This window comes from Cinclus cinclus, chromosome 6 (assembly GCF_963662255.1).
Source record: "Cinclus cinclus chromosome 6, bCinCin1.1, whole genome shotgun sequence".
NCBI lineage: Eukaryota > Metazoa > Chordata > Aves > Passeriformes > Cinclidae > Cinclus > Cinclus cinclus.
Genome location: NC_085051.1, coordinates 28,933,469 through 28,948,273, shown reverse-complemented (window position 1 = coordinate 28,948,273; position 14,805 = coordinate 28,933,469). Strand labels below are relative to the sequence as shown.

The 14,805-nt window shown below is 42.9% G+C and overlaps 1 protein-coding gene and 1 long non-coding RNA gene across 7 annotated transcripts; one reads left to right on the top strand and one right to left on the bottom strand.

Moving 5' to 3' along the window:
• Position 1: 1 nt before the first annotated feature.
• On the bottom strand, positions 2-7,754 carry LOC134045777 (uncharacterized). 4 transcript variants are annotated; one of them, XR_009933320.1, is made up of 3 exons: positions 5,419-7,754; positions 1,512-1,643; positions 2-501 (listed from the first exon to the last, which is right to left on the bottom strand). It is a non-coding gene; the product is annotated as an uncharacterized LOC134045777 (long non-coding RNA). The 4 variants fall into 4 exon arrangements; XR_009933318.1 differs by having other exon boundaries at positions 1,512-1,619; XR_009933319.1 differs by lacking the exon at positions 1,512-1,643 and having other exon boundaries at positions 5,419-6,793; positions 7,236-7,754.
• Positions 7,755-7,833: 79 nt separating this feature from the next.
• SRSF5 (serine and arginine rich splicing factor 5) lies at positions 7,834-12,399 on the top strand. 3 transcript variants are annotated; one of them, XM_062495759.1, is made up of 8 exons: positions 7,835-7,993; positions 8,437-8,580; positions 8,736-8,806; positions 8,999-9,094; positions 9,439-9,508; positions 10,803-10,876; positions 11,239-11,349; positions 11,519-12,399. In XM_062495759.1, the coding sequence occupies exons 2-8, from the start codon at positions 8,455-8,457 to the stop codon at positions 11,763-11,765; spliced, it is 795 nt and encodes a 264-aa protein (XP_062351743.1). In that variant the 5' UTR covers positions 7,835-7,993; positions 8,437-8,454; the 3' UTR covers positions 11,766-12,399. The 3 variants fall into 3 exon arrangements, 2 of the variants coding, with proteins under 2 accessions (XP_062351743.1, XP_062351742.1); XM_062495758.1 differs by having other exon boundaries at positions 11,516-12,399; XR_009933316.1 differs by lacking the exon at positions 11,519-12,399 and having other exon boundaries at positions 7,834-7,993; positions 9,776-10,876; positions 11,239-11,314.
• Positions 12,400-14,805: the final 2,406 nt, after the last annotated feature.

Below are 14,805 nucleotides of genomic sequence, written 5' to 3'. Positions count from 1 at the left end.
CAGGATGGCAAAAATGTCCCTGTAACAGTTGTTTCCTCGAGATTTATTATCCTGGGTTCAGCTCTGCAAGATAGAGCTGTTACCATCCTACAGTCTGTTTCCCCTCATAAATGTAACTGGCTCCACATAATTGCTTTCTCCAGGAAGCTTTAAAATAGTTGATTTGTTAGTGAAACTCTTCAGTATTTCTCTTATTGCCTCCCTGTGCTTTTTTCAACAGTTCTACAAGTAACTGGGAATTTTATCTTTGTGGCATCTCCGTGGGTGGGAAGGCCCACACTGCTCTTGTTGATGGAGAAGGGAAAAAACAAAGCACAGAAAACTGAAATAACCTTCTCCAGGTCAGGCTGTGTTGCAGGCAGGAAAACAAATGCTTTTAATGATACCTTCCCCGCGTCTTTCTCCAGACCTCTGCTGTAGCTGTGAACTCTTGTTTGTTCTGCACGTGGTGACCGAGGGATGGCCCCTTTATTCCAGCCAGGCTCTGCCCGAAGGGAATGACTGAAATGGTAATTCAGAGATGCTGATTGTCCTCCTCGTGGAGCCTAATGCCAAGGGTGGCACCTGCTAGATAATCACTCTCTTCTCACTCTGCCCTGTGGCTAATAGGTTTAACATATACCACTCAGGGCCCTGCCCTCAGAAATCAAATGGAGGCCCTGCTGTTCCCAGCCTAAGAAAGGTCAGTGGGGACTCTGAAGTCGGGCAGGGAGGTTGCCTTTCTCTGCTGAATTTTGGCAGCAAAATTAGGAATTTCAGAACAGGGTGGTAAGAATGCAATGGACTGTGGGAGGGGTCTGGGTGCAGGAACAGTATCTTATTGCTAACCTGAAGCCAAGGGGGTAAGGAAGGGATGTAAGTGGTGGAAGAGAAAGTACTCTTTCCAGTTTCTCTCCAGCAGTGTTGGGGTGACACTGCAACACAAATGTGATCTCTCAGGGCATAGGGGAGATGCTTTGCCACCAAGGTAACTGAGTTAATAAATTCTCCAAACATGGGAGATTCTGGGCAATTGATGCAGTTTCCTTTGAAATTTTCAAAAACACAAAGTATGATTTTATTGCTTTTTAAAGTCCAAAACATCTTTCTTATTTTATTGGGTTCCATAACCAAGAAAAAAAAAGTTATTTATAACTTTTATGTGTCTCCTTTTTAGTCTGGTGAGGGAGCAGGGGAATATTACTGCTTGAGGGGGATTCCTGCCCTCCCCTGCTTCTCAAAGAAAGCTTGCCTTGTTTAAGTGTTTTCCTTCTGCCCGGCTCCATAGAAAATATAAGGGATAAGGAAGGGATCTGGTATTCATTATAAGCTCCCAACTGAGTAAGATCAGTTAAATCAGTAAAATAAAGCAGCTGTGAACCAGTATGTTATTTAGCTGTTGAAGTTAAAAATGTGTTTAACAAAAACAGAGAATAATAATTTGGTGAGGGTCTTTATTCCCTCTTTCAGATTCTTACGTGACATCATCTTGTGTCTGGTGCTTCATAGTCACCCAAGGCAGTTTAAAGTACCTGGTGGCACGGTCCCCAGCAGACTTCAATAAGAACTTCAGAGATAAATTCTCTGGTGTGGATATGGTGAAATGTGGATCTAGTTAGTACTCCTCTCACAACAGAGCCCTGTCAGGGGGAGGAGTGATAGTTCTGGTTCAAAAAACCAAAATAATACTTATTAGAGTAGCCCTGAAAGTTACTGAGAAAGCCCTGAGAGTTACCAACTCCAGAAAGTTGAGTTGGTAAAACAGAAGGAGAGAAGACATCAAGGATAAGCTGGGAGCAGAAACCTTCAGAAACAAGCCTGTCACTGAACTGATGAATGATACATGTATACATGTGATCATGTATACATTTATCTTTAGGTAATCTGAAAAGAAAGACCTCAGTATTGATATGAGAACATTCAAAGAGTTATAATGCTTATATATACACACGCCTTTTCAAAGTAAACTACATGCAAGTAATGCATAATTCCTGGATAGTTAAACAGGTACTGAAAATATAGTTGGCTTTCCAGCAACATCTGTCAGAAGGTTGAAAGCAGAATAATGAAAAATAATGCCGTGTGTGTGTGTATTCTCCAATTCCTTTCAGGAGAAAAGGAAACCTTGCACTTTCAGTGAGGATAAATTGGGCAAGCTTTGGACCCTTTACCTGCACTTCAGGTCATTCTATTAGCTTTTATTTTTTTTGCTTAATTTCTTTTTTTTTTAATTTTTCTTTTTTTATTATTTTTAGCATTTCATTTTTCAGTTTCTTCTCCCATCTCCTTATTTACTTTTCTTGCCTGCTTTTGCGATTTCAGGGGGAATAATTTGGGCAACTTTCAGTCTTTTTCACTGCACCTCTTTTCATCTCAATAGATTAGGCTGTAGTCACTCCATTTGTAAATTTTCTGGTTTTTTTTTTTTCCCAATTGCATTTTATTTGATCGTATCTCCTTTCCAGAGCATTTGTTATGCATGGTTCTCTGATTTCAAGATTTCATTCCCTTTTCTGAAAGGTAGAATATATATTTTTGTGTAAGATTTTTCTTTTCTTGTTTTCGTCTTAATATATGTAATGTGACCTCTATTTTAAACAGTCTCTTGTAATTACAGCCTATTGGCACTTTTCCTGCAATGGGTAAGAATGTGGTATAATGTTTCAACATTGTTTCTCCTCAGTCTGTGTTCTAACAATAAGAAATAATCACAATTGATGGGCTTGTACTGTCCTCCCCAGACTTAAATTGCATGTGAAAATAGGGTGAGAGGAACAAAAAGCACTTATAGCATCGATAACGCTCCAGCCTTCCACAAAGGTTTGACCTCTATACATTAAATATAGAAGAAAACAGTATATACTGCACTTTCTAAATGGTGTGGCATTCTGTAGTGAGGAAACTGAAGTTATTGTTAAATCTTGCCTTACTGTCATTTTGCCATTCACTTCATAACTTGGCCCTAAAATATCACACCCTTTTTTCTTATCTTCAGAATGTTTGAAACTCTTCCCAGCCTGATTAGTTTGCATGTTTTACCACTGCATGCTCTAATCTGTTTAACAAATTATTAATGCAGGAGTTGAATGATTCCATGCTAAGAAGAGACCTTTGATTCCCCAAAGGAATTTTGGGGAATCAGAGGTCTTTTCTTAGCATGGAATAATTCCTAGGCTTGTCAAGGAGATATTTTGAGATATTTTGAAAAAAGTTGTACGTTTAGCTTACAATGAATTTTACTTTGGTATTTTCCTATTTGCTTAAAAAACGGACTAAAAGATTTATTATGGTCAGGGTTAACACATCTCTATTACCCCCCTCCCCCCCCCCCCCCCTTCCCTGATAACTCAGTTATTGCAATAAGGAATGTTGAATTCATTTGAAATGTCTTGATCTTGACTGCCTGCCTTTTTGGCATGAGCAGCTGACCAGTTTACTGAATGAAAGTGTGTAAAAATTGATTATTTAATCTTTTGTTCCACGCCTTTCTGACCTTTAGATATCTGCCAATCAAAAAATCATTGTACCACTAGGCAATTAGGCATTTGGTATGGTGCTAGAGATTTCTCAGGAATGGTTCATTAGCCACTCCACAGAGTTTAAGGATTAAAAACGCTGTTTTCTCGAGAAGGGGTGAACTTTCTGCATCCTATTCTTCCCCTATTATGACCTATGTTCTTCATATTCTGTTTAAAGTGAATACTGTGTCTCAATTAAGCAAAAGGTGAAGATGACATGCTCAGTGTTTGCAATCTGCCCTCTGCTGAGAACAAAAACTGGTGTCAATGTTAGTACACAAAGAAGGTGGTTTATCAAAACAATGACACAGTATGATTTAATCTGCTTGGAAATGTAATGGCAGACCATGGCCACGACTGCAGTTGTTGTATTTGGGGGTAGCTCTAGCATGAAGTTAAATTGGAAAGGGGCTTACATGACTTTCAGGAAAGGTCTGAAAGGCCCAGACAACGAAGGACACGTGATCCTGCAGATGATCTCCTGTTGCCCTCTGAAGGTTTATAAATAGCTTTGACCCCGTAAGGTGTTTTTGCAGCAGTCTACAACTCACTCTCAGTGTTGTGAGATTTCCTCACATGTTTGCATTCAGCATCTGAAAGTAAACACACTGGCCTGGTGTAAACTTGTTCTGATCATTCAAATATTAACCCAAGGGAAAAAAAGATCCTCTCACTTTATACCTATAGTCCTCATGTGGGACCAGATTCCAGCTGCCCATCTGCAGCTGGCATAAATTTGTATAAAAGCTAACATAAACCTTGTTGCATTTATAGATAATGTAAAAAATGTAATGGTGCATAATGCCTTGTCATTATTAAATTTCTACTGGGATATGATCTGATATGATGGTGCACTACTGTGTTGTCTGTCTGCTTTGACTGCTTCATACAGTGGCAAACTGCAGAGACATAGGCAGTGCCTGCTCCATGTCCTAGAGAAAAGGGGATAATCAGTTCCTGCCCTTGTTCCTTTTTCCTGAGCTACAGCCATGGAAGACATATACTCACCTGAACTAAAAGGTAAACTCTGCAACTTCACTGTTGAGCTACAGATCCTCCTGTACCTAAGGCACCTCCAGGACTAGCTTAATACTGCTGCTGAGCTATAATGTTAATATATGGGATGTTAATTATTATGTTAGGCTAGAAAAATGAGTGTGAAGAGCTGCTATCCTGGGCATACTGGCAGAAGCCAGCTGAAACAAGGGTGGTTAGGCTGTGAGAGTCTGTCTGGACTGTGGAAAAGTAGCCCTCAGTCAGGCTCCCTAAGTCTAGTGACTGCTCAGTGATACAGCCCCAGGGCAGCACGTTTCACCCTGAATTACAGTCTGCCAATAAAAAGGATTACACTTGCTAAATATACTTTGGAATGGTGGGCAAGGGCTCTCAGCCTAATGCTAACATATAAGAAATCCGTACTTTTAGATCTGGGCAATTTGAGAAACTTAGCTTTCCCAAAAAAATGGAAAAAGAGGAAAACAAAAACAAACAAAAAAAACCCCCAACAACAACGACAAAAAAAAAACCCCAAACCAAACAAACAAAAACCCTGTGACAAACTTATTTTTGAATGTGTTATTCTATTATTTTAGGTCAAATTCCATTTTCTTTCTCCAAATATTTTGAAGAAAAGCAATTGGTGCTCATTGATTAAATTCTCTGTTCAATGTTTGCCACCTACTTGAGACTTTTGTAAAGCTGTTCTTGAACTATCATTGCTGTTGCTTCTAAGAGAGCTACACTTATGCTACACTTATGTAGCAGTAACATAAATATGTAGGTTTAGTTAGTCATGGAGTTTTGGAGAAAAACAGAACAGAGAATGCATAGGTAACTAAGAGTACAAGAAAGTTAAAAACAGAGAACAGTAGAGGGGATTAACACAGACAACCATAGTGGAAGAAGTAACAAATATATTCACCAGTAGCAGGAGAGGACGCATTTCTGCTTCCATTCAAGAAGTCTTGTGGAACCAGGCAAAGTGGGACAGCAGTTTTTGTAGAGGGTCTTCAGTAATGCTAGGCAGAGCCTCTAAACTGGAGTCTCTCTTTTTTCCTCTCTTGCTCCTTTTTTCCCGTTTCCTCCTCTTCCCTTGTTCAAAACTCTCTGTAGGGTGAGGCCATATAAACTTCTTGTATCCAGAGCATCCTGCAGCAAGTTATGCCAAAGGTCCACTGTCAGTTGGTGAAGAACCACTGCTTTTTGCATGTTTTGACTTGGACTTTGTTAGTTTTATTTGATTACTTGTTTTGGGGTTCTATTTCTATTTCTAATTTCTTTAATTTGGAAGAGACAGCAAACAGTTATTCCCTATCAACTTGTTTCGCACAAGCAGACATTAACTGGATCTGGCTGAGACTTTGTTTCAAGTTTCATCTTCTGCTGACCTTTTCACTTCCAAATAGTAACTGTATTTACTTAGTTACCTTGATGAATAAACTACAAGGATTTTAGCCTGCTTGTGTGGCCCTCAACAACCAGTACTGCAGGAATGTAGGAGTGTGGACACTACTGGGCTAGCCAACAGCAATAATACTAACAAGTCCTAGGTGGTCTTCAGACAACCTCAAGCCAAAGGGAGAAATAGTACTGCCTGTTTACATAAAAGGTGGAGAAACTGGGTAGGAAACAGATATGCTTGCTCACGACCCTCACGAGAGAAGTCTGTGTGAGTAACGGAGTGTGTGACCTTTATGCTGGTAACAGACTTAGGTAACACAGGAATGTTCTAAAGAGTGATTGTTGTCTCCTGGATCTCCTCCTGACTTTTGATGCTTTTCACCCAGTGTTCAGATGCAGGGAGATTACTGCTTGGCAGTTACAAGGATAAGGCTTTTTAAATTGCAGTTTTGCACTGCTAAAATGAGCAGCTCTTCCTTAAAGAGGGGTACTCCTGCCCCTTCCTCTCTACTCTGTTCAGTGCTAACCCTTGCTTTTATCCCACTACAGGCTGATTTCATGGAGTTAAACCTTCAGAAGTCTGCTTGCTGCCTTTTCCAGTGTTAGTTTTTGCTAGTTTAGCTTTTTGTACTAGCTCATTCTGCAGACAGGAGACTCCTGTTGTTGACAGGAACAGAACTGCCTGTTCCCGTAACACCTGTTAAAGTGCTGTAACTCATTATGAAATTAACACTGTTAAATGTTAGATGGCATATTTGAAAGTATCTTCCTCAGCAGGCAAAGGTTATGATCCACAGGGATAATCACAAGCGTTGTCTTTCCTTGCTCAAAGTCCTGTCTATGCTGCAGATTTTCCCATCTGTGAATCATCCTGGCTTTTCTCGCAGATGCTGCCTCTGCAAAGGATGGAAATGTTCATCTTTGGAACCCAAGAGAGAAACAAATAATGCTGACAGTGTCCTTGCCAAACCTTTTGCTACATGGCAGCCTTTCTCATTACTGCATGCAGCAGAAATAACTTTCCCATTTTTGGGACTCTGCAAGCTGTTGCAGTTTGAGGAGTGAGTGTGGGGGCAGTCATATAAAGCTATGATGTCAGCACCATCACGTGGCTGTATTGTTCCAGGGAAATGTATGTCGGTGACTAAGCATGAAAAAGAGAAATTCAACCCATAGAGGTCATTAATAACAGATCCTGCGTGTAACAAAGATGGTCCACAAAGGGAAGGAGTAGGGGGTGGGATTCAGGGCAGCATAGACTCTAGGTGACAATCAGGAAACTGCTATTAAAAGGATCATGCTGTAATTAGCAAAACGCCTCAAAGGAGGCAGCTGTACCTGCTGGCTTTTTGTGTAAAGTCAGCTGATCCAGCAGTGCACAAATCTGGCAAGGAGGGTCACAGAGCTGCAGCCTCGGTCAGTACTAGAAAACTGGCGGGTGTATGTTCAACTTCCAGATACCTTCTTCATTACAAATACCTCTTGGGATAAATCTCTTGCCTGTACTGCAACCACCTAGAAGCCAAGCTGTGATAAATTCTGTTATGTAAAATGGAGACAAAGTTCAGGTCTCTAACTTGTAGTTACACATTTGGTTCCAAATGAGGATTTAAGCAGACCGGGAGCTCCTTATGTATATTTTCCTCCTCTCATTCTTTGCTCATCAGGAGCCAGAACGCCTGACGCAAGCCCTTGCCGGCACACAAGAGCGGTACAGCTTTCAGCCTGTTGTGTACTGGATGAGCGGAAGAGCCCCGAAGGTCGCGTTCCACCCCTCAGCACAGCTGCCCTGGCCCTTGGGCGGCCCGGCTCGCTCACCCCCGCTGCCTCCCCAACATGGCTCCCAGACGAGGAGCGCCTGCGCGGCCCCTCCGCCCTGACCTGGATTCCCCGAGGAGGGGCGTGGCCGCCGCCTCCACCAATCGCCGCGCGGGACGGCGCTGACGCGCGGGGCCGCCTCCATTTCGCGGTGCAGCGCCGGTGTTGCGCAGCAGTCGGAGCCGTCTGTCGGGCCGGTAGGACGCGTCAGCCCGAACGTCTGCCGCACCGCACCGCGCAACTGTCCGGCTCGGCCTGCACCGAGATCCACAGCCCAGGTTCGTGGAAGCTTCGGGGGCTTCCCCGCAGAGCGGTGCGCGGGGGAAGCGTAGTAGACGGTGTGGGGCGCGGGGCGCTTCTGCTGTGTGCCCGGCTGGCCCACGGGTCCCCAGTCGGCGTTTTCGCCGCTCTGTTCTGCGCGGTCCTCGCCGCGGCGGCGTCGGTACAGCAGACGGGTGCGGCTTGGTCGCCATTTTGTGGCAGAGCGATGGCGTTTGCTTTTCTTCCTCGGTTCGGCGGGGGCGGGGCTAACGGGGAGGGGAGGCAGTTGGGCGGGGCCTGGGGCCGAGCGTCGCGCTGCGATTGGCGCGGGCTGAGGCGGTGTCCGCCCTCCGCCTTGCCATTGGCCCGTGGCGGGGGCGGGGCTGTGGCGCACTGCGGCAGCGGCGGCGGGCCGTGCTGAGTCACCGGGCGGGGCCTGACGCGCCTGTCCCCGCAGCAGCGCCGCACACACACAGCCATGAGCGGCTGCCGCGTCTTCATCGGGAGGCTGAACCCGGCCGCCAGGGAGAAGGATGTGGAGCGGTTCTTCAAGGGCTACGGCCGCATCCGCGACATCGACCTGAAGAGGGGCTTCGGATTCGTGGTGAGTGCGCCCCTTCTCCCTTCCACACCCCCTTAGTGCTCACTAGGTTTGTGAAGCTACTTCGAAAGAAAATCCATTAAGGCTCCCATCAAGGCACATTACGTGGCAAATTAGCATCTTGTCATTCATCGGAATGTAATGTCTTGGTTTTGCAGGAGTTTGAGGATCCGAGGGATGCAGACGATGCTGTCTATGAATTGGATGGAAAAGAACTTTGCAGTGAGAGGTGAGGTATCCTGTTTCATGGCTATAAAAGCTTGGGAATCTAAAATCAGTGTCAGTTTTAATTTGAATTGTGTTATCAGTACCGGTCAAACTGTTTTATGTTCGGTTCTTGTTTTTGTCCTGAGAACTATAACTGTATACAGAAGAAGAAATACATAAAATCACGTGTTTTGTAATGTCTTTCTCTTCGAAGGGTGACCATTGAGCATGCCAGAGCACGCTCGAGGGGCAGAGGCAGAGGGAGGTACTCTGACCGGTTCAGTAGCCGCCGCCCGCGCAGTGACAGGAGGTACGTGCACCTTTGAACCAGTGCTGTTCAAGAAAGGAATGCTTTGGGCTCCTCCTAGAGAACGTGATCTGGAATGAGCTATTAAAAGGTGGTGTTTGTGTTTTAAGTCGTTGGACAGCAGCAGGATAGTGAAGATTACAGAACTTCTCAAATAAGACTGTCATCCTTACACTCCCTCCCCTAAGTGCTTCATACCTGCCCTAGATTGGTTGGGGCATTACATAGCTAAGGTTGTAGTACTAATGATGATACGCTGATGCCAGTTCTTGGTACAGCTTTCATTAATATTAATATAGTTATAGTTTATTTACTAATGGAAGTCTGCATTGCTTATTTTGAAACAGAAATGCCCCACCTCTAAGAACAGAAAATCGCCTCATAGTGGAAAATCTGTCTTCTCGAGTCAGCTGGCAGGTTTGTTGAAACATGATCAGCTATTTTGACTTCATTTAATGGGAATGTAATGTAATTATTTTGTAAAATAATTAGTTAAATTAAAACCTAATTTAAAAATGTTTATGTAATTAATATGATTTTAGTAACATAACTTAAATATTTGGAATGAAAGTTAGTTAACGTTAATTCATAATAATAATATAAATATATATGTTTGAGGATATATTTTTTTTTTCTTGTTTTTAAAATCCATTTTAACCACATATTAAACCCTTTATTTGCCAGCCTATCTGTGTCGTTGGCCTTATGACGAGGAGTGCCTGTGGGTTATCCTAATCGTTCTGTCTTGGTCACTCTTGGTCGGGCCTGGTTGACTTTCCAGTCAGCTCCTACAATGTCACTTGGCCACCTCTAGATCTGTGTTTGCCGGTCTAGACGTAATCGATGCACTCCTTAAAGTGCCACATTGCAGCGGTCCCAGAGCGTTAACGAGATCTGATTCCTAAGTTGAGAGCTGTTCTTCCTGTAACGCTTCCGAATAACGAGGTCCTGGTCGAAAAGAGTTGAAAGATTGGAAATTAGGTGGTCGTTGGAATCCTGATCGCAGTAAAGTGGTCCTTGGTGACATCAAGCATAGAGAATGTCTGGATCCATCATAGTCTCCTGATAGGGAGGGCAGTGCGATTAATGGCTTCCATCGACTGGGTAGTGTTCGGCAAGTGGGTGGCGAAGAGCCAGTCGGGCATATGTCATGACGGTATCTCCGGTCGCTTAATGCAGTTTGCTGCTTGGCTAGCCTAGGGAAATGTTAATAAAGGTAAAGTAAACTATATTTTTAATGACATATGGGGCACAAAATAATTGGTGTTATGTAAATGTAATTCTCTATTCGTATAAGACTTGTAATGTAAATGGAGACTGAAATAGTCCAAAAATATATGGGTAATATTTCAAAGTCAATCCAGTTTATATAAAAATGTGCTTTTTTTATTTCTGTTTCTCTCTCTCTCTTTCTCTTTGTTATTTAATCTATAAAATCATTTTAGACTAATATTAACTTTAATGTTAAGACCTTTTATTAGCATTTTGCGTAAAGCAATATGCTTTCCTCATTTATTTCGTGCCCTGATACAGATCATGATACAGATAATGCAATTTTGATAGAATACAAGTATGGCAGTTGCCATGTTTGTGATTTATCTAACATCTTCTCTTTCAGTAGTCGTAAGTTTCTTTTGTTTGATTTAAACTACTTTTGTATAGGTAAGCGTTAATTTCACTTCTTTGTGTAACATAAGTGGTCTTGTGTTAGGATCTCAAAGACTTCATGAGACAAGCCGGGGAAGTAACCTTTGCAGATGCACACAGACCTAAGTTAAATGAAGGGTAAGCCTATCAAATGATCTCTTTAAATCTGTAGAGTAACCTGTATATGTAGTATTTGGGGAGGGAAGCTGGCTGCTTTCAGTGTCAGCAGCTGTTCATGGCTTAATTTAGCTGCCCTTTGAAAATGCATGTGGGAAATTTTTGGGGAGGAGAATTTTTCATGCTTCACTGATAACTAAGGATAATTACATTGAGCTGTGTAGGTTTTGGGGTTTGGTTTTGTTTGTATTTTTCCCAGGTTTTTTTTGTATTGTTTTTTTTTTTTTATTTTGTAATTTTACCTTTAAAGCTTGTACTTATAATTTTGCTTGTATTGGTAACTACAACTTTAATAGCAAGCTTTATATTTTTTTTTTCAATAGGGTGGTTGAATTTGCCTCTTATAGTGATTTAAAGAATGCTATCGAAAAGCTTTCTGGTAAAGAAATCAATGGAAGGAAAATCAAGCTAATTGAAGGCAGCAAAAGGCACAGGTATGGATTTCTACTCCCTTAAATAATGTTAAAACATTCCCTGAGGAACTTCGAAGCCAGCGGCCAGGCAGCTGAGCTGGAGAGCCGTGCGTTGCCTGCTTGCGGCCGGACCCTGTGAGGTTCCGTAGCTGAACTGACGGGCGCGCTCTGATCCCTCCCTCCTCAGCAGGTCCAGGAGCAGGTCACGGTCACGCAGCAGGAGCTCATCCGGGTCTCGCAGCCGCTCCCGTTCTCGCAGCCGCAAGTCCTACAGCAGGTCACGGAGTAGGAGCCGTAGCAAGTCACGATCAGTTAGCAGATCTCCACTGCCAAACAAGAGCCAGAAACGTGGTTCTTCCAGTAGATCCAAATCTCCGTCATCCGTAGATCGGCAGAGGTCTAGATCGAGATCCAGATCTGTTGACAGTGGCAACTGAACTTTAAATAACTTGGCCTAGAGGCCCTTTTTTAAACCATACTTGCTAAAACTTGTGGTAAGTATGTGACTTTCTGTGGGGAGGGTTTGGATGGGGAGTGGGGAGGGAAGGGTGAACTTTGTAGATGTGGACCATGGTGGGAAGGGTTATTGACTAATTGTATTAAATGTTTTTGATAACCCTTTTCTTGCTCACATTTTTTGTGAATGTCTGAAGTGTATAGTTTGTGTATATTTGCAGAGCTCTTTATAACTGAAGCATTTTTTTTGTAAAGTCATCTGAACACTTAAATCTCAGTATATTCTACTGTGAATAGCAACTCAAAAACACTAGTTTGATATCTCAGACTAATAGCTTTAGGCATTGAAGAGCTCTATACGTGCTGTACATAAAGCTTTATTTCAGAGGGTATTTTTTTGTGCTTTTAAGACATTGTTTCAGCTATAGGTCAGCAGATTTAAGTGCCGGTTGGTACTGGTAATAAAACTTTATTTTAAAATATGTTCATTTAATATAACTTGCACTACGTTAAGAAAATGCCCATTTCACTGCCCTGTGGTAATAATATTCTATAAAGCACTCTTATTTCTTGATACCTAAGAATGAAATAGTTCAAATAAAGTATAAAGAAACATTTCTGCTTTTAGTTTGTTTCTTGGTGTTACTAAAGTGGTTATGACTGTCTTAAAATATGTCTTAAAGATGGAGCTGTGGCAAAGTGATAACTCTCTTGGGCAGGGGTGAGACTTACCACACAATTTATTTAAAAGGATGCTGTCCTTGGATGTCTCAGTCTTCTGAAATAGGAACATGGATAATCAGGCTGTCAATAGTTCATAGCAAAAATGGAGTGGATGAGTCATTTAGCTTTTAATCACTTGGGATAATAAGTGTGGAATGTTGCAGATGGATGTAGTCAGCATACTTCATTAGTGCATATGTGCGTGTTTGTATGAGAATACTAAGGTGTAGATAAACCATTTTTGGCAAGCATTAGTCCTCGTGCTGGAGGAAGAGGGATTTTTAAGTTGGTGGGTGTAATGAAGCAGTAGTACCATGAGGTTATGTGTTTTAGTGTTTGTGCCTTCCAGTGGCAGCAGTCCTGTGCAATCCCTGTATTTTTTTTAAGCCCTCACACACAAGAGAACTTAATTTAATTTTTAAAATAATGTGTTTTCTTATAAAGTGCTTTTCAAAGCTATTCTGGTAATCTGCAGAAACCTTTAAAAATACCTTGGTAGGTTAGGCTCGGATTTGCATAGATCAAGGTGGTTCCTCTTGGAGCAACGTGTGGCCTTTTGGGAGGTCAGGTGTTTGACCTCTGCAGCCCTGCTGCCCTCTCCCGGCTGCTGCAGAGCTCCTGGGTGCCAAACTAATGAAGGAGGAGGAGCTTTTGTACTGTGTGGGTTTGTCTGTTGAGGTGGCAGTGTACTGGACTGCCAGGCACTCCTGAGAGCATGTTGAGAAGGGGGTAGGATCCACTGTTAACTGGATTTGTTACAGTCAGCTTTGGGGAGTGGGAGGCTTCATTCTCAGATCCTTAGGGGTGCAGATGCTGGATCAGCCCAAGAGGTATGGAGCAAGGGGGCTGTAATTTGGCAGGGGTAAAGGCAGTGTTCATACTCATCAGGGTGGAAGGTCAACTGTTGACATCTGGAGTCAGTTGATCCTCCTAACTTGGATGATGATGGGCATCTGTGTCCAAGTGGGACTTGGCTTCAACTGGAGCCCAGGTAGCTGAAGGCACTTGGTGTGATGAAAGCAATTATAGACTTCTCTCCAGCTAAATGTGAAGTATTATCTGCTCTACAAATAGTTGTTCTGAATTCTGTTTCTAGACCACACCAGTTGCCTTGCATGCAGCATGAGCACGTGTCTGCATTTTCCCTGGGGACCTGGCTGTTGTAACGATGAGCTTCCTGTTAACACCCTGCCTGTGCAGTGTGGAGGCTTACATTGATTTCTGGCCAGTATTAAGTGTAGGTTCTTGGTACAAACCTGTTTATTCTTGATTAAGTCAAACTACTTTGGATTACAAGGTGTAGTCTGGGCATTGGAGAGTTGATGCCAATCTTTCATGGCATCCTGTGTGTAGTGTGACCATACCTAGGTGGTGTCTAGAACAGTTGTGTTGAGTTCACTGACTGCTACAAAAGAAGGCACATTTAGGGTTCATCTGGTTATGGAGGTGCAGCTTTCTGGGCCCAAACTCAGCATACAAGGGCAGTTTGTGTAGCCATGATCATGTTTTGTGTGGCCTCTGCTGTGGGGGGGAGGGGTTGATCAGTGGTACCACATGATACCTGTTGGAGAATTGGAGAAACCAACAGCCACTGGGCTGCTTGGCTGTGCCTTGGATCTCACTGGCTTCTGCATGGAGAAACTTTCACAGCTCGTTCTGGGTCTGTTAGAGAAATTACATTAATTTGCAGGGATATCATCACAATCTGCTTCCATTATGTGCCAGCAGGACAGCTACAGGTAAGTGAAATTAAGAAGGGGAACTGATGTAGGCAGTGATTTTCTTACAGGTAAAACTGGGACAGTCACTTGGCATACTCTTCAGCTGTCCCAAAGGGTTGTCACAATGACTTTGAAGTCACTCAAAGTGTCCTCCTTTCTGGGTTGACAGAGTGAGGCTTAGTCTGGAGCAAGGTCCTTGGGGAATAACTGGGTGCAGATGGCTCTGTGACTGCTGTGAAATGAGCACATAGAAAAGTCTTGGACACAAAGCTGGAGACCTATGAGCTGGCTGCAGAAGGTAGAGCTTGGAGGGTTGTGAGAGCAACTGCTGCAAAATCCATATATTGTTTTCCTGGTTTTCTGCAATGTCTTGACGCTGATTTCATTTCTTGAGCACTGAATATGTCTGCACCTGCACAGATAATTTTTGCTGCATCTGAAGAAAGAGAAAAATGTGAGAATAGGCAATTCTGATACCAGGTTAGGGAAAGATTGTAACAGCTACAACTGGAATTACTGGGTCATTTAAAACGAGGAAGGAGCTTGTGATTCCTGCCAAAAGACTGAAGCCATTTTG

Excerpts from the sequence above, each read along its gene's own strand:
- SRSF5 (XM_062495758.1), top strand. The coding sequence starts at position 8,455 with ATGAGCGGCTGCCGCGTCTTCATCGGGAGGCTGAACCCGGCCGCCAGG. Across the intron at positions 8,581-8,735 it reads AGAGGGGCTTCGGATTCGTG|GAGTTTGAGGATCCGAGGGA; the intron begins GTGAGTGCGCCC and ends TTGGTTTTGCAG. Across the intron at positions 9,509-10,802 it reads CTTCTCGAGTCAGCTGGCAG|GATCTCAAAGACTTCATGAG; the intron begins GTTTGTTGAAAC and ends GTCTTGTGTTAG.